The 20,780-nt window shown below is 41.8% G+C and overlaps 1 protein-coding gene across 6 annotated transcripts in view; it reads left to right on the forward strand.

Moving 5' to 3' along the window:
* The window catches only part of cep43 (centrosomal protein 43), a 28,912-nt gene extending 9,236 nt beyond the window's left edge, over positions 1 to 19,676 (forward strand). For 2 of the 6 annotated variants that reach the window (XM_088089820.1, XM_088089823.1), the window contains exons 8-20: positions 1 to 47; positions 210 to 271; positions 1,994 to 2,055; positions 3,183 to 3,245; positions 4,214 to 4,309; positions 10,936 to 11,120; positions 11,823 to 11,879; positions 14,682 to 14,759; positions 16,131 to 16,288; positions 16,846 to 16,920; positions 17,362 to 17,395; positions 18,280 to 18,367; positions 19,524 to 19,676. The exon at positions 1 to 47 is cut by the window's left edge and continues 24 nt beyond it. In XM_088089820.1, the coding sequence (XP_087945946.1) occupies positions 1 to 47; positions 210 to 271; positions 1,994 to 2,055; positions 3,183 to 3,245; positions 4,214 to 4,309; positions 10,936 to 11,120; positions 11,823 to 11,879; positions 14,682 to 14,759; positions 16,131 to 16,288; positions 16,846 to 16,920; positions 17,362 to 17,395; positions 18,280 to 18,367; positions 19,524 to 19,604 (1,086 nt within the window). In that variant the 3' untranslated portion in view covers positions 19,605 to 19,676. Of the gene's footprint in view, positions 48 to 209; positions 272 to 1,993; positions 2,056 to 3,182; positions 3,246 to 4,213; positions 4,310 to 10,935; positions 11,121 to 11,822; positions 11,880 to 12,638; positions 12,714 to 14,681; positions 14,760 to 16,130; positions 16,289 to 16,845; positions 16,921 to 17,361; positions 17,396 to 18,279; positions 18,368 to 19,523 lie in introns of all 6 variants that reach the window. The other 4 variants (XM_088089825.1, XM_088089821.1, XM_088089822.1 and 1 more) reach the window with 4 other exon arrangements.
* The last annotated feature ends 1,104 nt before the right edge of the window (positions 19,677 to 20,780 follow it).

The following is a 20,780-nucleotide window of genomic DNA, read 5'->3' on the forward strand; positions in this document are numbered from 1 at the left end:
GACGATCTGATGAGCGTCTTCACGGACCTGTTCCCCGCTCTCAGCAAGTACGAAAAACACAGTTTGATTCATATTTGATATTAATAATTTCCAGTAAACGTTCTACACTTCTGCTGCGTCATTTTCTTGAGGTTTAGTTTGTCTCGTGAGCACGAGTTTGATGAATGGAAACGATCTCCGGTGTGTTGATGTGAAACTGGTTTCTGCAGGAACATGTTGGAGAGGTTCATCACTGACGAGCTCAGAGCTGCAGACAAAACCTTCTCCAAAAGTAAGACACTGTCTTCAGATTGTTTTATGGACAAAAGTATGTGGACAGCTGACCGATCAGGTCTGACTCTCAGTGTTCAGGTCAGGACGATTTCCCACAGCAGACCTTTAAAACCAGTTCTGTCTGAGCTGCTTTTACCTCTTTACCAACAAAATTAGCGCGTGCACGCAAAACACGCGTAAACTCACTAAATATAGACGATGGCCAGCATTCCCACTGCCAGTGAACACACCGCTTCAGCACGCCAGTCTGGCTTTCCGTCAGCTGGTATGTGTGTGTGTGTGTGTATAATAATAATAATCTTAATTTATATGGCACTTTTCAAGCTTAACTGCTTCCCAAATAAAAAGGTTTACAGAATAAGATGGATGTCAGACACCAGTGCCGCCCCCATTCTGCCCGAATGACAAAACCAAAGTTCAGAATATTAAAACACTAATAACAAAATACCGATGTGTACAAAAACATATGAGGGTGCGTCTCTGAGCGTCTCTGCAGAGTCTCTCTGAAGTCGTCTTCACGCTCCCTTTACGGTTTTACACAGAACCAATCAGACGGCGGCATCATGTGTCACCAGTCTGTGATTTTAGACAGCATGCCGGCATCACAGAAACTAAAGAGCTTTAACACAACAGCGTGAGCCTCTAGTGTGACGTGTAACATACGTGTCAGCAGCTCTGTGTAAACAGTAACAATGACATCACGTGTTAGTGACAGTCATTCAGCGTCCCCCTGTTACATCGCGGCTAATTCCATTTTTTTTTCTTCTTGAAAAACTTTGGTACTTTTTTTCCCTTCAAAATTTTAGGGATTATTTAAATGTTATTTTTGTTTATTTCTTCTTTTTTTTAAAGACATTTCGGTATCTTTTCCCTGCAAACATTTTTGGTGGTCTTTTCTAAAACAATTCTAAGCAATTAAAGAAAACATTTTGGCTTTTTTTCTTTTGAAGTTTTTGTGTCGGGGCGCCCAGTGGCTCAATTGGTAGAGCTGGCGCCCCATGTGCGAAGTCCTCGCTGCAACAGCCGCGGGTTCGATTCCGGCCTCGGCCCTTTGCTGCTTGTCGTCCCCTCTCGCTCCCATTTTCAGACTTGTACTGTCATATCACAATGAAGGTAAAAGCCTAAAACAATCTTTAATCTTTAAAAGATAAAATGTGTCTTCTGAAAACATTTTTGGTGTTGATTTTTAAGGAAAACAAGTTTTCTTTAATAATTACCAAAATGAAACCCTTTTTCTGTTCTGCTTCTTTTAGTTAGCTGCTAACAGCTGCTTCTTAAATCTCCTGCGTCGCGTCGCACACAGAACACGCCGTCAAAACGCCACACCCGTCCTGTCCATGACCCCGTCCTGCCGGCTGTCTCAGCGCTGTTTCTACCTCCACTGTCGGCACAAAGTGAGACAACTCTGTCCCCAAATTCTGAGACTGAACCTTTTGTGCAGAGCGGTGTGAGAGCAGCTGCTGAAACACAGACAGATGAGTAAAAAACATCTGGAGTGTGAAGATTTCACTTCACCGAAACTAAAAAGGCCAAAGAAACGAAACAGAAAGAACGCTGACGTTTCTACACAGGGGTGACCACATACATTTGGCCATGTTTTCAAATGAAACAGGAAGCTGCGTTTGAAATCAGCTGACGCGTTTCTTTCGGTGTTTTTTGTGTGTGCAGACTTGTTGTTTGTTGTTGATGTTTTTCCGTCATCTGTGTGTTTTGTTGACAGCGATAGACTTCCAGCTGTTTGTGGGCTTTTACAGGCGTCTCTTCTCTCAGTGCAGAAGTGTGGTGAGTTTCACTCTTTTAAAGGAGCAGTCCAACATTTTCTCCTAAATCACATTCAGACACTTCAGAGGGTCAGCAGTGTCCCCTTCGTCCGATCAACGTAAAACATTCCCGTCTTTTCACATTACCTTCAAACATATTGATACATTTTTGATACCACAGGGAAAAACGATATTTAGGATGTAAGACTTAAAATATTTATTAAAAGCAGAGTGACGAAAACACGACCAATAACAGAGAACGAGAAACAGCAGCTGGTAGATGTGTATCAAAACTGCAGAAAATGAGGAGTGAAACTGTTTTAAATATTCAGAATCAATATGTACTGATAAATCAATATATTTAACCCTTTTAGACCAGGACAAATGGCCTGATTTCTTCCAGAGACATGAGAAATAGGCAATGAGCAACTCAAATGACCCAAAAATTAGTAAAATTAGCAAAAGCATAGACAAAAAAGTAAAAAAAAAAAAAAAGAAAACACAAAGAAATTACCTCAAAAACTGATTAAAATTATAATAATTCTGAAAAAATGAAATATTTGAAATGCCAATGAAATATATGGCTCTCAGGATATTTTTTACTAGCTTTTTAAAATTATTTTAAATAAGATTTTTTTTTAAATTCCAAATCTACTATTTTTTTTGCAGTTTCTGGGACATTTCTCAGCAAGTTGCTCTTGGCCTTTATGATCCTATAGGACCTAAAGAGTGAATTTGTTTTCTCGAGATCTTAAATTAATGTCATTATCTGGAGAAACACAGTTTCATTATTTTGAGAAAATTATTCCATTATCTCTGGAAATATTATTAAAAAAAAATATATATGTTTTGCCCCTTACGGGCTTCCGTACAGAGCCACCACATAAAGACACAAAAAGTTTCGTTTTTCAGGGAAATTTGCAATATTACAGCAGCAGAAGGATATAAAAGCAAGGTCTGTACGAGATAAATAAATCAAAAAGAACAATATAAACAGTATAAAAACTCACTGGTTTAAATATTTACAACAACTGTACATGGAAAGTTGCATGTTGTGATAATAAAATTGCACATGTTTAAGTCTTGGCGTGTTTGGTCGACACGGTGCTCTTAAATTGAAAGTAACGTCGATGTTTCCTGCTTGTTCAGGTGGTTCAGGACTCTGACGTCAGCGTCCCTCCTGAGGAGAAGAGCGCTCCGCCGGTCAGTAAGGTACGTCTGCCGTCACCTGCTGAGCTGTCACGGTCACTGTGGATGGCTGACCTCTGAGAAAACTCAGATGTTCTCTCCGTGTACAATCGGTCAGTCAAAATTCAGGTTTCCCACACAGATCAGTGAGGGTCTGCAGGTCTGTTTTCCTGCTGAGTTTTTGTTGTTTTAAAGACTCTGAAGCACACGGTGAGTTTATTATCGGTGCCTCAGATAAACCTCCGTACCGGATTACGGAAGAAGTAAAAACCGCCACGCTGTCCTCTGAAAGTCTCCCTCAGTGGTGCGATTTTTAACTCGAAACCACACCCCCCAGTGATGTCACAGCGTACCGCAGTGCACCTGTACATCACCGCAGCACAGTGAGACGTTAAACCCCCTCAGGTCAGTCGACAGCTGCCGAGCTCCTCTTTAACCCTTTAACACCTTGATAAACATTAGTTTTCTTTCTCATTTATTTAAAAAAACATGGTAAAAAAGGCAATGAGCAACTTGGCAAGACATTTGTAGATGTAGAAAAGTATTTTGAAAAGAAAATTCTGGAAATTTTTCCAGAAAACCACATTTGTAATTATCATAGTTATATATTTAAAATTGCTTATTGCTTATTTTTCTGTTTTTGTGCTAATATTCAGGTAATTTTTGGGTAATTTCCTCTAAAGTTGCACATTACCCTCTGCTAATGTTTTTGAGAGAAATCAAGCCAATTTGCTCAGGTATCAAAGGGTTAACGAGGGAAAAAAAAGGACAGATTAGTGTCGCCTTTACAGAGCTGTAGAGCATCAACATGCAGAAACACAGTTTTACACCTGGTTTTACGGCTGAATCTGACGCTCACCGCTCTGCCGTGTCGTGTTTTTACGAGGCGGACCTAACAAAGCGGTTAGCGTGACATCAGGTGACCAGAGTGCAGCGACGGCTGAGCTCAGTGTGAGGTGTGCTGATAGCTGCTGTGTCCCTGTCGTGCACAGATCCCCAGATATAAAGGAGGACAGAGTCAGACAGCAGCAAAGGTAACGGCGCCAAGAGACGGAGACGCCTGCAGCTCGTCCCCACCGTCACAGCAGGCGGGTTTCCATCAACACTCAAACTGCACAAACTGCAAACATAAAATACTCACAGAAACACGGCAATTATGGAAAACAAGGTAGATTTATTTATTTTTGTCATAATAAATTTGAATTTTGAATGAAAATTGAAAATGAAAATTGTTGAAAAATAAGATTAAAAAAAAAGTTTTTCCGCTGGCATGAGGTGGTATTTCAGTTGATTGTAAAAATCTGTATTTGTCCAAACTTAGAATAATTTTGGAAACTGATTGCGTTGAGAAAGTTAAAAATAACTCTAAATCCTAATTAACATTTTCTTTCTATCTAATTGTGAAGTTTTGTTGTATTTACTTAATTTTGTGAAGTTGTTGCAACTTAAAAGAGAAAGTTTAAACTGACTTGTTTCTGAGTGTTTGCAACTGCAGTAAACCGAGTTAGTTTGACTTAACCTGATCATGACGAAGAGGATTTAGCTCATGATGAAGTTCTGCGAGTTCAGATTTGTTAACATGTTACACATATGACGTATGTAGTTTATAACCAGCAGAATACTGATATACAGCACAGTTTACTGATGAAAAACTTAGAGATTTAATTAAACGCGTAAATTAAGCAAATATGACAAAACTTTAAATAAATGAAGTTTAGTGGATTTACATACATTTTTCAAGGTAATCAGTTACCTGGATTTTTAAAGAAAAATCAAACCAACATATTTTACAGCGTTACGAAAGCTGTTATTTCATCTCATCACTCTTAAAAAGTTGAGCGGATCATCTGGAAGTTTTGAATCTACAATTCCTCTCAAACACAGTCAGCTCCACATTGAGTTTTATCAACATTTTTTAAAACATTGCTTAATTTATGTGCAAATCTGTGATGGAAACCCGCCTGATCACTGACTAAATGCTCCTGCAGCTCATCACAGCTGTTAGAATCACTCAGCTTCACGCTAAAGACGCAAACATGGTCCACACGAGCACGCTAACACAGAGGACAGCGCCCGCCCTTCTTACCACTCAGGTGAACAAACTCGACCTGCGCTCAGCGGTAACAAGCAGCGGTCCTTGAAGGGTTCGACAGAGCTGATCAGACCGTTTGGTGAACAGACGTGGGGAACAAATGTGGCGTCTGGGGAGGACGGCGCTGTACGTTCTGCCCAGAAGGAAACTTAAAGTTACTGTCAGTTTACGTCCATGCCTGAAAACATGGACGCAGTCAGCTACGTTTATAGATTACTGTCACCAATTCAGTATCTGACCGAATGTCTCTCTTCTGGTCCTGAGAGATGACGCTGAGTAAAGGACAGAAAACATGACGTTGTCTCAGTGAAGGTGACCTTTGTCCTTTTGGATACAAAATGTCGTCACTTTATTTCATCGTCTTCGACATTTTTGTGAAATTTTGTCATAATGAGTATGAATTTGCGAATTATGGCCAAAAAACATGTTTCATGAGGTCACTGTGACCTTGGCCTTCAAACCTTTCATGACCGAATTCTAGTAAGTTAATCTTCGACTCGAAGTGGACGTTTGTGTCAAATTTGAGAAAACTCCTTTTGGAGAGTTCTTGAGAATCATGAGAATGAGACAGATCCAAGGTCAGAGTGACCTTGACCTATTACTACTAAAATCATATCAGTTCATCGCTGAGTCCAAGTGGACGTTTGTGCCAAATTTGAAGAAACTCCCTCAAGGAGTTCTTGTGATATTACTTTCTTGAGAATAAGACAGGCAAAAGGTCACAGTGACCTTGGCCTTTTAGTGCCACTTTCTAAACAGTGGACATTTGTGCCAAATTTGAAGAAATTTCTTCCAGGGTTTCTGGAGACAACTCGTTTGCAAGAAATAGATAGATGCAAGGTCACAGTAACATTGACCTTATGACTACCAAAATCTAATCAGTTCATCATTGAGTCCAAGTGGACGTTTGTGCCTAATTTGTGGAACCTCCCTAGAGGAGACACCGCTTTAAAGAGAATAAGAGGGGCAAAAGGTCACAGTGACTTTTGACTGCCAAATTCTAATCAGTTCATTTGTGACTTAAAATAGACGCTTGTGGCAAATTTGAAAACATTTTCCCAAGGTGAGACAGTCGAGGTCACGGTGACTTGATCTTTAACCATCAAAACATAATCAGTTAATTGTTGAGTCCATGTGGAGGTTTGTGCCAAATTCGAGAAAACTCTCTCGGGGCGTTCCTCCAATATTGTTTTGACACAACGTCACAAAGCCCGGTGACAGAAGTGAAGCTAAACATTAACACTGGGCTTTTCCTGCCGTTTGTCACCACAGCGCCCCCCCGCTGCAGCGCTCAGACTGCAGGTGACACACTCCGAAAACACAACGCAGCGCCAGGGCGATGTGACGCAGCCCGAAGCGTTTGTGTGCTGACGTGGATCATGTTTGTGCCCAAATACTCTCCTCTGCTCACTAACTCTGACCTCCACATCTCTTTAGTTAACAGAAATCTGAATCCAGATCACTGACTGTTAACCCTTTCCACCTGTCTCCTTCTCCTCAGACTCATAACACACACACACACACACACACACACACACGCTCAGTGATATCAGATAAGAGCGAGCTCGGTCTGAATCTCTCCTCGTCTTCATCACTCTGACTGTTTCAGGTTGAGTTTTGGCCTCGACTTGTCGGTGGAGGTTGCTCTGGAATACCTGCAAGCAGATACTCGGGGCAGAAAAAGCAGCAGCTTCCTCCTCCGCTGCGTGTTTCTCGAAATAAAAATTAAATAAATAATGTGATTTAATTTTTATTTCTCGTTAATTTTCTTCTTAAAAGACGCTGGAGTAAAACAGCGATCAAAAAACGAGGCAGGAAAGAACAAATACATCCAAGAACCTGAACGTGCATAAACAGAGAGAATTTATAATTAATTTTAATTTATTTTTGTTCAATTATTCATGATTATTTCTGGACTGACTGAATGAATTGTAACTTTAAGCTGTTGAAACCTGGATGGACATTGTTTTCTTCTGCTGTCCTTCACAAGCTGTTTGGCCCGTTAAAATCTGAGCAGATTGGTTTGATTTCTTTCGAAACCGCTGAGAAAAAAAATTCAAGAAATTAGTGAAAAATTTACAGGAAAACTACCTGAAAATTATTATTTTTTAAAATGTGGAGAAAATTATTCAAAAAAGCAGGAAAGAATAACCAGAAAACCACGTTTGTTGCGGGTATAATGTATATATATGAGTGAGTATAATTCTATATTTAGAATTATAGTACATAAAGAAAAAGTATATATTCAGTATTTTTTGGGTCATTTTTGTTTTTGTTTTCTTTCTTTTTGTGTGTGCTTGTTTTCGGGTACATTTTTTGCTGATCTTGCTCATTTTGGGCCATGTCTTGTTCAGTTGCTCTGTGCCGTCCCCCCATGTTTTTGACAGAAATCAAAGAAATTTGCTCAGGTTTCAAAGGAACACAGTCGGCTGACTGAATATAAAGAAATCAGTCAAATTTCTGTGCAATTCAAAGTGCCTTTGAGATGACAGACAAGCTAATAATTATAACTATAATAATAAAATAAATAAAAATAAAATAGATTTGAACAAATACAGCTGATAAAATGTAATGAAAATATTTAAAAACAAAAGTACAATAACATAAATGTTAAAGGAAACATTGAGTAATGTCCATAAAAAGTTTTTCAGTGTAAATCTGTGAGTGGCCCTCATGACCTAAATTAGGGTGCTGATGGTAAACGTCGGTGGAGGAGAGCGTGGGCGGATATTATGGATAACAGAAGTCACAGTGACGAACAAAGACCACACAGCTGTACTTTAATGTTAATTAACCTTCTGTAATACAGAGATCAGTGAAACGTGGTGATTAAATAATACGTTTCAGTATGACTTCGCTGCCAGTTTCAGAGGGAGCAAAAGCACCACTCGAGTCGTCGAGTCGTCCCGTAAAGACAAACAGTCCGACTTTGTAAAAGGAAAATCTGAGTTTAATCAGAACAAACTTGAACTATGAGGTTTGTTTTCTCTCATCAGCTCCTCAAAAATTCCTCCACCAGCTTCTCCGTTACCAGTTTAAAGCTAATGATTTAAAAGTCAGCTTAAAACTGAAGAAACGTCTCCGCTGGTGAAGACTTGAGTGACGTTTGGCTCTTTGACGTTTGGCTCGTTTTATTATGTCTCCATGACGACGACAGCAGAGACCCGAGGGATTGTTTCTTCAGGTCGTACTTACGTCAGTCAGACAGATTTTTTTGAATGTTATATCTCACGAATACCTTGAAGAAAGTTCTTCAGATTTGACACAAATGTCCACTCGGACCTAATGATGACCTGGTTAGATTTTGGTGGTCATAGGTCAAAGGTCAAGGTCCCTGTGACCTTGCATCTCTCTCATTTTCATCTACGCAATATCTGAATATGGCCTGGAGGGAGTTTCCTTAAATTTGGCACAGACGTCGACTCGGACTCATCAATGAAGTGAATGGAATCTGGTGGTTGAAGGTCAAAGGTCAAGGTCATGGTGACCCCCTGGTCTCGACTCAAAAACAATCAAGAGCCCCCTTAAAACTGCGCTGATTGTAGAGATTTCTGTTTGTGAATCTGTGCGGAAATTCTAGACCCAGACAACGCAGGCTGAGTCTCCGAGCTTCACACTGTGTCCTGCTGTCTGTGTCCTGCTGTCTGTGTCCTGCTGTCCTGCTGTCTGTGTCCTGGTGTCTGTGTCCTGGTGTCTGTGTCCTGGTGTCTGTGTCCTGCTGTCTGTGTCCTGCTGTCTGTGTCCTGCTGTCTGTGTCCTGCTGTCTGTGTCCTGGTGTCTGTGTCCTGGTGTCTGTGTCCTGCTGTCTGTGTCCTGCTGTCTGTGTCCTGGTGTCTGTGTCCTGCTGTCTGTGTCCTGGTGTCTGTGTCCTGCTGTCTGTGTCCTGCTGTCTGTGTCCTGCTGTCCTGCTGTCTGTGTCCTGGTGTCTGTGTCCTGGTGTCTGTGTCCTGGTGTCTGTGTCCTGCTGTCTGTGTCCTGCTGTCTGTGTCCTGCTGTCTGTGTCCTGCTGTCTGTGTCCTGCTGTCTGTGTCCTGGTGTCTGTGTCCTGCTGTCTGTGTCCTGCTGTCTGTGTCCTGGTGTCTGTGTCCTGGTGTCTGTGTCCTGCTGTCTGTGTCCTGCTGTCTGTGTCCTGGTGTCTGTGTCCTGCTGTCTGTGTCCTGGTGTCTGTGTCCTGCTGTCTGTGTCCTGGTGTCTGTGTCCTGCTGTCTGTGTCCTGGTGTCTGTGTCCTGCTGTCTGTGTCCTGGTGTCTGTGTCCTGCTGTCTGTGTCCTGCTGTCTGTGTCCTGGTGTCTGTGTCCTGGTGTCTGTGTCCTGGTGTCTGTGTCCTGGTGTCTGTGTCCTGGTGTCTGTGTCCTGCTGTCTGTGTCCTGGTGTCTGTGTCCTGCTGTCTGTGTCCTGGTGTCTGTGTGTCTGTGTGTTTGTGTGTTTGTGTGTTTGTGATGTTTGTGTGTGTTTGTGATGTTTGTGTGTTTGTGATGTTTGTGTGTTTGTGTGTTTGTGATGTTTGTGTGTTTGTGATGTTTGTGTGTTTGTGATGTTTGTGTTGTTTGTGATGTTTGTGTGTTTGTGTGTTTGTGATGTTTGTGTGTTTGTGATGTTTGTGTGTTTGTGATGTTTGTGTGTTTGTGTGTTTGTGTGTTTGTGATGTTTGTGTTGTTTGTGTGTTTGTGATGTTTGTGGTGTTTGTGTGTTTGTGATGTTTGTGGTGTTTGTGTGTTTGTGATGTTTGTGGTGTTTGTGTTGTTTGTGTGTTTGTGATGTTTGTGATGTTTGTGTTGTTTGTGTGTTTGTGATGTTTGTGTTTTTGTGATGTTTGTGTGTTTGTGATGTTTGTGATGTTTGTGTGTTTGTGATGTTTGTGTGTTTGTGATGTTTGTGGTGTTTGTGTGTTTGTGATGTTTGTGGTGTTTGTGTGTTTGTGGTGTTTGTGGTGTTTGTGTGTTTGTGATGTTTGTGGTGTTTGTGTGTTTGTGTGTTTGTGATGTTTGTGTGTTTGTGATGTTTGTGTGTTTGTGGTGTTTGTGGTGTTTGTGTGTTTGTGATGTTTGTGGTGTTTGTGTGTTTGTGTGTTTGTGATGTTTGTGGTGTTTGTGTGTTTGTGATGTTTGTGTGTTTGTGATGTTTGTGATGTTTGTGTGTTTGTGTTCGTGTTGTTTGTGTGTTTGTGATGTTTGTGTGTTTGTGATGTTTGTGTGTTTGTGATGTTTGTGTGTTTGTGTGTTTGTGTGTTTGTGATGTTTGTGGTGTTTGTGTGTTTGTGATGTTTGTGGTGTTTGTGTGTTTGTGATGTTTGTGGTGTTTGTGTGTTTGTGATGTTTGTGTGTTTGTGTGTTTGTGTGTTTGTGTGTTTGTGATGTTTGTGTTGTTTGTGTGTTTGTGATGTTTGTGGTGTTTGTGTGTTTGTGATGTTTGTGTGTTTGTGTGTTTGTGTGTTTGTGTGTTTGTGATGTTTGTGTTGTTTGTGTGTTTGTGATGTTTGTGGTGTTTGTGTGTTTGTGATGTTTGTGGTGTTTGTGTGTTTGTGATGTTTGTGGTGTTTGTGTGTTTGTGTGTTTGTGATGTTTGTGTGTTTGTGATGTTTGTGTGTTTGTGATGTTTGTGTGTTTGTGTGTTGGTCCTCAGGACTCGGAGAGCGCGGCGTCTCTGGGCAAAGGAGACTTCCAGCCGCCGAGCTTCAGACACAACGAGGCGTCCGACCACAGGAAGAGGGAGCGTCCGGACCTGGACCTGGAGGTGGAGGACGACCCCGACGACGGGGACTCGTTCTTCGACGACCCGCTGCCCAAACCGCAGAAGACGTACGGCTGGTGAGGACACGTGACTAAACCTGCTGCTACGCTCCAGAAACATGAGAGGAGGCAGTCAGCAGTGACAGAAGACATCAGCTAAAACTAACAAAACTTCAGTAACAAGTACAAAGAAATGAGTCAGAAACATGAAAAGTACAAAAAATACCATGAAATTAGTAAAATAATTAAAAAATATATCAGGAACAAAACAAATAAAAAAAACCTGAAAAAGAAAGCAAAAAACAAACAAACAAGGCAAGCAAGAAAAAGATTATTTACACTTTAAAATGTTAAACCACAATAATTTTAAACATAGTTTTTTCCCCACATTTAAAAAAAAAATCAGGTAGTTTTCCTGTAATTTTTTTTTGCTAATTTCTTGATTCAGAGGAATTTAAAAAAAATAGAGAAAACTACTTTTAAATTTTTTAAATTTTATATTTTAAATAATGGAAAAAAATATATTCATAGAAAATAGTTTTCAGTAATTTTTTTGTCATTTTCTCGTGTTTTTTTTTTTTAACCTATATTTATTTATTTAGCTTATTTTCTAGTAATTAAAAAAAATCTGTCTAATTTTTTGAGTATGTCTTGCTCAAAAGTTGCTCATGTCTTCTCCCTGTGTTTTTTGAAAGAGATATTTTAAAGTTTTTATCTTCACGGTGATGCAGACGTGTTTGTGTGATGTAGTTTCTGATTGTGTGTTTTTCTGCCTCACAGTCGCAGTTCACCTTTGGGAGAGAAAGACTCGTCTGAGCGGACAAACAGTCACAAAGAGTGAGTATCCGCTCGCACGGTGATGACATCATCGTTCAGGTCAGCTCGGACGTCTTCAGACGAGTCCGTGCAGCGTTTTTCAAATCCGACGGCAGCACGCCGCCTTCAGCCGACCCTCCAAATACTGCGTCAGGGTCGAACCGCGTCCTGGTCACAACTTTCTTTTTTCTTTAGAAATCACCAAAGACATTTTTAGGGGACAAAATGACACATTAATGGAAAAAAAAACAAATCAAAAAAAAAAAAAAATTAAAGAAAAAAAAATCGCCCAAAATGTTTTTTGAAAGAAAAAAAACAAAAACTTTTTTTTTCTTTATAAAACACCCAGAAATGTTCCTTTGAATGAGTGAATGAGTGAATTTTATGGTTTTATGGTGTTTTTATTTTACACAAGATATTAAAAAACAAAGTTTCGGAAAAATGGCGATACGCGGACAGAACATGAGGGACAAACTGATCAGAAAGTCCAGAACACATTAAAAGCTCAGTGTCCTCACACTGATGGAATCGGTGCGTCCTTAGTCCCGTCCTGTCTGTCCCTCTGAGCTGTCCTACCTGTCTCTCCCTGCTTTACCTCTCAGTCCTCACACTGTCCTGTCTCTCTGTTGATGTCTCTGCTTTGTCTTAACTGTCTTTGTTTCTCTGCTGAATTATGTCCCCTCCTGCTCCCTGCATCCTTATCTGTCCTCTCTGTCCTTCCCTCTTCACCTATACTCTCTACCTTCCTCCACCTGGTCATCCCCCATCCTCACCCTGCAGTGTTGTCCCCCTGAGGGAGGAGTGTCTCTCTGGGCCCGTGGTGTCCTCCATGAGACGAGGCAGAAGCCTCAGCGAGTGAGTCTTCATGACTGCCATGTCTTATCTCAGATCAGCTCTCAGACTCGCCGTCTGTCTTCAGACTCACCGTCTGAAGACAGTCCGTCCACACAGAGACACGTCACACAGGAGGAGACGAGACACAGAGGATCTAGAAACCATCTGTGTGTCCTCTTCTGTCTGTCCCCTCGTCTCCATGACCTGACGTCTCTCTGTGTGGACGCTCCAGAGGTGACGCTCACACCGAACATCCGTCTTCTGATCTCAAAATACGAAACTGACGCAGTTTCAACACGTAAACGTAAATATTCACGACCGAATCAGAGACATTTTTCAAAGGAAAAAGAAAATCTCCTGCAGCAGTAGTAGTAGTAGTAGTAGTAGTAGTAGCAGTAGTAGTAGTAGCAGGAGCAGTAGTAGTAGAAGTAGTAGTAGTAGTAGCAGCAAGAGCAGTAGTAGTAGTAGCAGCAGTAGTAGTAGTAGAAGCAGTAGTAGCAGTAGTAGTAGTAGCAGTAGTAGTAGTAGCAGGAGTAGTAGTAGTAGAAGTAGTAGTAGTAGCAGGAGCAGTAGTTGTAGTAGTAGTAGCAGTAGTAGTAGTAGTAGAAGTAGTAGTAGCAGTAGCAGTAGTAGTAGTAGCAGTAGTAGTAGTAGCAGGAGTAGTAGTAGTAGTAGTAGTAGTAGTAGTAGTAGTAGCAGTAGTAGTAGTAGTAGTAGTAGTAGTGGTAGTAGTAGCAGGAGCAGTAGTTGTAGTAGTAGTAGCAGTAGTAGTAGTAGTAGTAGAAGTAGTAGTAGTAGCAGGAGCAGTAGTTGTAGTAGTAGTAGCAGTAGTAGTAGTAGTAGAAGTAGTAGTAGCAGTAGCAGTAGTAGTAGTAGCAGTAGTAGTAGTAGCAGGAGTAGTAGTAGTAGTAGTAGTAGTAGTGGTAGTAGTAGCAGGAGCAGTAGTTGTAGTAGTAGTAGCAGTAGCAGTAGTAGTACTCTGCTGTGGGGGACGTGGTGTAGAGTGGATCAGGTCCTGAGGGGGGACGCTCCTTGAGAGGAAACTGGTCCCAGTCTGTGTTTTCTGTCCTCGTACTGGCTCCAGTTCAGGGAGACTCTCTGTGTCGTCATGACAACAGAGACGGATGTGCGTGTGAGCGTTAGTGTTGCTGATTTCCCAGCATGCATCAGTGTGGCTAGAGGGGAGTTAAAGGTTAAAGTTAGTCTCTGTTTTATCCTCATCCACTCACCTGTATGTGTGATGTCATCAGACGGCATGTGATGTCATCAGACGGCGTGTGATGTCATCAGACGGCGTGTGATGTCACCGGGAGGCTGAATGCGCCCGGAGCTGCTCAGCTGACTGCGTGATGGAAATCGTGTTTGACTTTGTGGGAGCGTTGTCCCTGTGGAGGACACAGGTGTCCATATCAGTGTGAAGTCTCAGAGGACGAGTGTGAGCGAGTCCGATTACGTCTCGCTGTCGGCGCCATCAAACTTTAATGTCCTCTGAGGAGGAAGTGGGTCAAACAGCAGCTCCGGGCGTCTTCTCTCTGCGACATTCACACACAACTACAGCAAGACTAAACTGAGACACGAGACTGAGACTTTCTGCATGAGTGTGTCCCTCAGTACAGTGTGTGTCCCCGTCCTCTGTCTCTGTGAGGACCAGGCTGGAGAGAGATTTATAGAAAGAGAGGACGTTTTTTAAATAGTGAGGACGTTTTATAGAAATTGAGGACATTAATATAAACCAAAGATGTTCATACAAAATGAGGACATTTTATACAAAATGAGGACATTTTATGTAAAGCGAAGACATCTCATCGAAAGAGTCTCTAGGAAGTAAGGACATTTTATCTGAAGGACCAGCGCAGTCAGGACCATTTTGAGGACGTGAGCAGATTTTTGTAAAGTGAGGACAGGACTCTGCCTTTCATAATGTCTGTCCCTTTTTGTCTTCTGTGTTTCTAACTCCTGTCTCTCCCCTCTGTGTCTCTCCGGTCTCAGTCTGTCTGTCCTGGCTGCTGACTCAGAGGACGAGCCGGATGATCGTCTCTCTGAACACAGCCGGTCCTCTGAGCTCAGGTGAGCTGCAGGTGTCCACTGACAGGGACAGGTGTCCTCATACAGGAAGCTGTTGTAGTTTATTAGCAGATGGACAAAATCTAGATCCTTTACAGCCCTGAAGGCGGTTTTTATTACAGGTTTTAGGAAAACTGAAGCGAAATTTTGGAAATGTTGATAAAACTCAACGTGGAGCTGACTGTGTTTCCACTGAGTGATGTACCAGTAACCATGGCAACGGATGTTCACAACATCACAACAAGCGTCATGTGACCTCACAGCGTCACGTGACCTCGTAGCATCATGTGACCTCGTAGCATCATGTGAGCTAGAAGAGACTAAAAAGTGTTTCCACGGCAGTTTGGACAAACGTGTCTTTGCAGTCATCTGAAAAATGGCCTCATGTCAGAAGAAAAACTGTTTTGCGATAAAAGGGAGTTTTTTAAAATCAACGTGTTTCCATTTGGCACTTTTTATATTCGCAGTTTTAAATTGAGGGTTAACGGAAACCCGCCTACATTCAGTGAACACTCGTCTTCACTCGGTGACGTGTGAACGCAGAGACGTGAAGCAGGCGTTGATTTTATTCAGCGTAACTTCTCCGAATAAACATCCAGAAATCAGCTCAGAGGGCAAAAAAAAATATATATATAGATATATATGTTTGTACGTTTTCTTCAGTTAGAGTTGGTCTGTACGTCCGAACAGCAGCTGATCACATGTCACTCAGCACGGAGAATTCGTCTGTGGACGGTCTGTGGTCGGTCTGTGGACGGTCTGTGGTCGGTCTGTGGACGGTCTGTGGTTGGTCTGTGGTCGGTCTGTGGTTGGTCTGTAGACGGTCTGTGGACGGTCTGTGGTTGGTCTGTGGACGGTCTGTGGTCGGTCTGTGGACGGTCTGTGGTCGGTCTGTGGACGGTCTGTGGTTGGTCTGTGGTCGGTCTGTGGACGGTCTGTGGACGGTCTGTGGTCGGTCTGTGGACGGTCTGTGGACGGTCTGTGGTCGGTCTGTGGACGGTCTGTGGACGGTCTGTGGTCGGTCTGTGGACGGTCTGGACGGTCTGTAGATGAAAACGAATGAGGAACGCACTTGAAAAAAGCTGCTTAAAAATGATAATAATCCTGAAACATGATTTTCAGTTTTAGTGTAATTATAAATACATTTTCTGTACATTTTCTAGCCTGACTTTTTAAATAAATGACTAAATTTACAAATTTCTTGCAATTTTTTGCCAGTTGCTAATTGCCTTCCCCCCATGTTTCGAAAGAAATCAAACCAAAGAGTTCGAAGGTTTCAGTGTCCGTGATAACAGCTGAAGAGACGGGACGCTTCAGCTCCATCAGTCTGTCCCTGAACCATCCTCAGCTGTCTCTGACCTCTGTGTGTCCCAGAAGGGTGAACGTGTCCGGGGCCAGAGGGACTCCAGCCGGGTCCCTGTCCGAGGCCCAGAGACCAGGAGGAGCAGCAGGAGCAGGAGGAGCAGCAGCAGCAGGAGGAGGAGGAGGAGGAGGAGGAAGCAGCGGCTCAGAGCTCAGCCACAGCAGGAACGGTCAGAGTCTCAAACTAAACGTCCCTGAGTGTTTACAGCTGATTGATGAGGACATTTCTAGGATTTGGGACATAAAGGATTTTAGGATATTTTTTGGATTTAACAACGTTTCTAGAATTTTAGGACATTTCTGAGATTTTAGGACATTTGTAGAATTTTGGGATGTTATACGATATTAAGACATGTCGGGGATTTTGGGACATTTCTTGGATTTAAGAACATTTCTAGTATTTTAGGACATCAGCGTCTCAGCTGTGTCTTCTGTGGGGGTGTGGGGGATCCTCCTCTGGCTCTATTTTGATGCTGTTTTATGTCTCTGACACCTTATGGAGACTAAAAGGACAAAAACTGTTCACAGAGTCCATCACTTTATTTTTAATAACAGTTAAAAAATGTTTGCCCCCTATCAGGGGCCAGATTTGGCCCGTGGGCCGTAAGTTGAGTATCAGCGATCTAAAGCGTTGGTCCTCTGGAGAGCGTGAACGTCTTCAGTAAATACTTCAGAGTGGATGAAGGCGTGTGGACAGTTGATCAGAGTGTTTTTGTTCTTCGTGCAGGAGCGTCGGACTCCAGAGAGCGAAGCTTCAGAGACTCGAAGGCCCCGAATGATAAAACTGGATCTCTGCATTTAGGTTCGGTTCCAACCGTCAGTCCTTCAGCGCCGCTCGCTCTGCAGCTCAGTGCTGCTTCTCTGCATGCTGCAGTCTGGGGATTTGGGTTATTTGGGACCTTTACGGTATCGAGCTCTGGGCGTAATTTGTTGCCACGTATCGATGCTAAAGTAGGAGAGTGATGTCATCAACAGGACGTAAGTATCTCATAAAGCAGGTTTGAAAACTAGAAACAAGAAGCTTCTTCTTCTTTTTCAACCCTAAAGTGACGTCTGTCCCCTGCAGAAGGTGAGACAGATCAGTCAGATCTGGAGACCATTTTTAAATTTGACCACGACTGTAAAAATCTTCACTGCAGCGTTTTTATCTCAGTCAGAAACGTGAGCGTCGTCTGCAAAGAATTTCACATTTTATTCCGTTTTTTGTTTGCTTTGATTGAATCTTGTTAACTTTGTTTCACAGATGACGACGTTGAATACGACGACGACTTCAACAGGTAAGACCATCGAATTCTTCAGCGATTTTACGTGTTTTGCATTAAGGTCACTTGAGGTTAACCGAATATTAACTGCGATGGTCAAACGTCTCTGCAGGCAGAGTTTTAGGATCTTACTTTCAGGATATTTGAGTAATTTTGAGTAAAGCTTCAGATTAGCGTTTAGTTGCAGGATGAAATGAATATCTGTAAACTTGTCTGTCCTTTAATGTCTGAGCTCATATTTACAGGCGCTGAACAGCCGTCTCATTTCACACGTCTGATTTGACTGGAAATCATCTTTGTATTTATACTTTTTATTGACTCTGAATAACAACAATAACAACTATTTTAGATGTAGTCTTTAGGTGAAAATGTTTTGTAATTTTCGTACATTTTGTCATTTTTAGCCCTTTGTAGTTTTAGTCGATGAAAACTTAAAATGTTTTAGTCAAATATTTAGTCTTTCTTTTTGTTCAGGATGTTTTTTTCCCAGGACTGAGAATCAAGTTGACGTATTGTATAAAAATTTAATTTTGCCTTTTGAAAATTTAACTACAAATAATTTCAACACATTTAGAAACTTTTTTGACGGGTTCGGTGTTGATTTACGAGTTTTGGCCGTTCTGTTCTCTCGTTTTGAAGATCTGATAGTCCACAACAACATTTTCATCTCGTCAATGAAAATGAAATATTTATGACATATTTTGTCTTTTTTATTATCAAGATCTGTTTTTAGCTTGTCAGCGTCTTGTTTTGGGGGAGAAAAGTTTGTTGGAGAATAATTTCTGTTGTAGTTTTGATCAACCAAATCCACAACGGTCTGGAGGACGGAAACGAATCTGAACACAGACGTGAAGCTAAAATTTAAGAAATAAAATGTTGTCACTTGTTTGTTGTTGCAGTCATCGGTCGGATCTGTCCAAGAGCGAGCTCAGCATCGGCGAGGAGATCGAGGAAGTTTCCATTGAGGGACCCGACAACAGCGACAAGGTGACGAGTCCAAGTTCAGCCACAGGTTCAGCTTCAGCTTCAGGTTCAGGTTAAGCTTTAGGTTCAGGTTCAGCTTTAGGTTCAGGTTCAGCTTCAGCTTCAGCTTCAGCTTTAGCTTTAGGTTCGAGTTCAGGTTCAGCTTCAGGTTTAGCTTCAGCTTTAGGTTCAGGTTCAGCTTCAGCTTTAGCTTTAGCTTTAGCTTTAGCTTTAGCTTTAGGTTCAGCTTCAGCTTCAGCTTTAGCTTTAGGTTCAAGTTCAGGTTCAGCTTCAGCTTTAGCTTTAGGTTCAGCTTCAGGTTCAGCTTCAGGTTCAGCTTCAGGTTCAGGTTCAGCTTCAGCTTCAGCTTCAGCTTTAGCTTTAGCTTTAGGTTCGGGTTCAGGTTCAGCCACAGGTTCAGCTTCAGCTTTAGGTTCAGGTTCAGCTTCAGCTTCAGCTTCAACTTCAGGTTCAGCTTCAGCTTTAGGTTCAGGTTCGAGTTCAGGTTCAGCTTCAGGTTTAGCTTCAGCTTTAGGTTCAGGTTCAGCTTCAGCTTTAGGTTCAGCTTCAGCTTTAGCTTTAGCTTTAGGTTTAGCTTCAGCTTCAGCTTTAGCTTTAGGTTCAAGTTCAGGTTCAGCTTCAGCTTTAGCTTTAGGTTCAGCTTCAGGTTCAGCTTCAGGTTCAGCTTCAGGTTCAGCTTCAGCTTCAGCTTTAGCTCTAGGTTCAGGTTCAGCCACAGGTTCAGCTTCAGCTTTAGGTTCAGGTTCAGCTTCAGCTTCAGCTTCAACTTCAGGTTCAGCTTCAGCTTTAGGTTCAGGTTCAGCTTCAGCTTCAGCTTCAGCTTTAGGTTCAGCTTCAGCTTCAGCTTCAGCTTCAGCTTTAGGTTCAGCTTCAGCTTCAGCTTCAGCTTCAGCTTTAGGTTCAGCTTCAGCTTCAGCTTCAGCTTTAGGTTCAGGTTCAGCTTCAGCTTCAGCTTTAGGTTCAGGTTCAGCTTCAGCTTCAGCTTTAGCTTTAGGTTCGCGTTCAGCTTCAGCTTCAGCTTTAGCTTTAGGTTCGCGTTCAGGCTCAGGCTCAGGCTCAGGCACAGGTTCAGGTTCAGGTTCAGGTTCAGGTTCGGCTGCTCGTCCTGCTCCTTCAGATCTCCAGTTTCTGTCTTTTAACGTCTGTGTTTGTTCTGCAGTTTGATGAAACCACTCAGGACCTGAGCATCTCTCAGCTCAGTCAGAGTCACGGCGTCGACTACATGGAGGACGTGGCCTGACCTTCCCATCATGCATCATCTCTTTGTACCGTCTGTACAGTTTCAACCAGCAAATAAACGGATTTTTATCGAGACTCAGTTTTATGGAGAATCACTTCACCGCCCGAAAACAGAGGACGCAGCGGGGACAGAATTTCAGTCCATACGGACGATCCGTCTCATTGTCCTGAACCGTATCTTAGTGAATGCCAGCAAACGCCTCGAGAGAATTTCTTCAGCTTTGACACAAACGTCCACATGGACACGACAAAGATGCGGTTAGATTTTGTGGTCAAAGGTCGACGGTAGATTTCTGATTCATTTTGAAAAGGTCACGGTGACCTTGGATTGGTTTCATGTTCGTGAATGCAATATTTCTTAAATCAGTTTAGTTTTATTTATAAAGACCCTCATCACAAATCACAAAATGTATTAACCCTTTGAAACCTGGATTAACATAATTTTTCTTTGCTGCTTTCAGAAAAAAATATTTAAATCTTTGAGCTCCAAATTTGTGCAATTTCCCCGAAAAACATTGGGAGAAAGGCAACGAACAACTGGGCAAGAAATGTCGTGCAAACTGCAAAAAAATCAGTAGATTTAGAAAATATTCTTTAAAGAGTTAGGGAAAATGTCCAGAAAATGATATTTTTATAATTATCATAATTATTTATTTTAAATTGTTCCACATAATTATTATCGTTTTTAAGAAGTTTTTCTGGGCATTTCCTTGTTTCAGTCATTTACTTTATTTTATCTTTTTACTTTCCTCTTTTTGTTATTTTGTTTGTTTATTCTTTTTTGTGCTAATTGTCTTTAACTTTTTTCTTCATAACTAATTTCTTGCTCAGATTTTGGTCATTACTTCTGGCCCCGTTCCCATGTTTTTAAAGAAATCAGGCCTATTTGTGGAGGTTTTAAAGGGTTAAAACATTTAGTCAGCCGAGCCTCTGTTGTTGGTCATTTTAACCCTTAATTTTTGTTTACATTTTTCTCAAACTGTGACTGTTGAAACTGAGCTGAAACAGCTTTTTAGCGCTTCCTGTTTGAATCGTCTCGCAGACTTTAAACCACAAACCTACAGAAAGAGAAACCTTTTATTGGCGGTTACATATTAGTGTGTTTTAATTGTATTTAAAATGTTGTGTGATTCTGTGTGTTTGTTGTGCTGCTGCAGCAGCTGAGCGCGTCGCCCTC

The sequence above is a fragment of the Plectropomus leopardus genome, chromosome 16, assembly GCF_026936395.1.
Source record: "Plectropomus leopardus strain MGB_pleo_1.0 chromosome 16, ASM2693639v1, whole genome shotgun sequence".
In the NCBI taxonomy this organism is placed as follows: Eukaryota; Metazoa; Chordata; class Actinopteri; order Perciformes; family Serranidae; genus Plectropomus; species Plectropomus leopardus.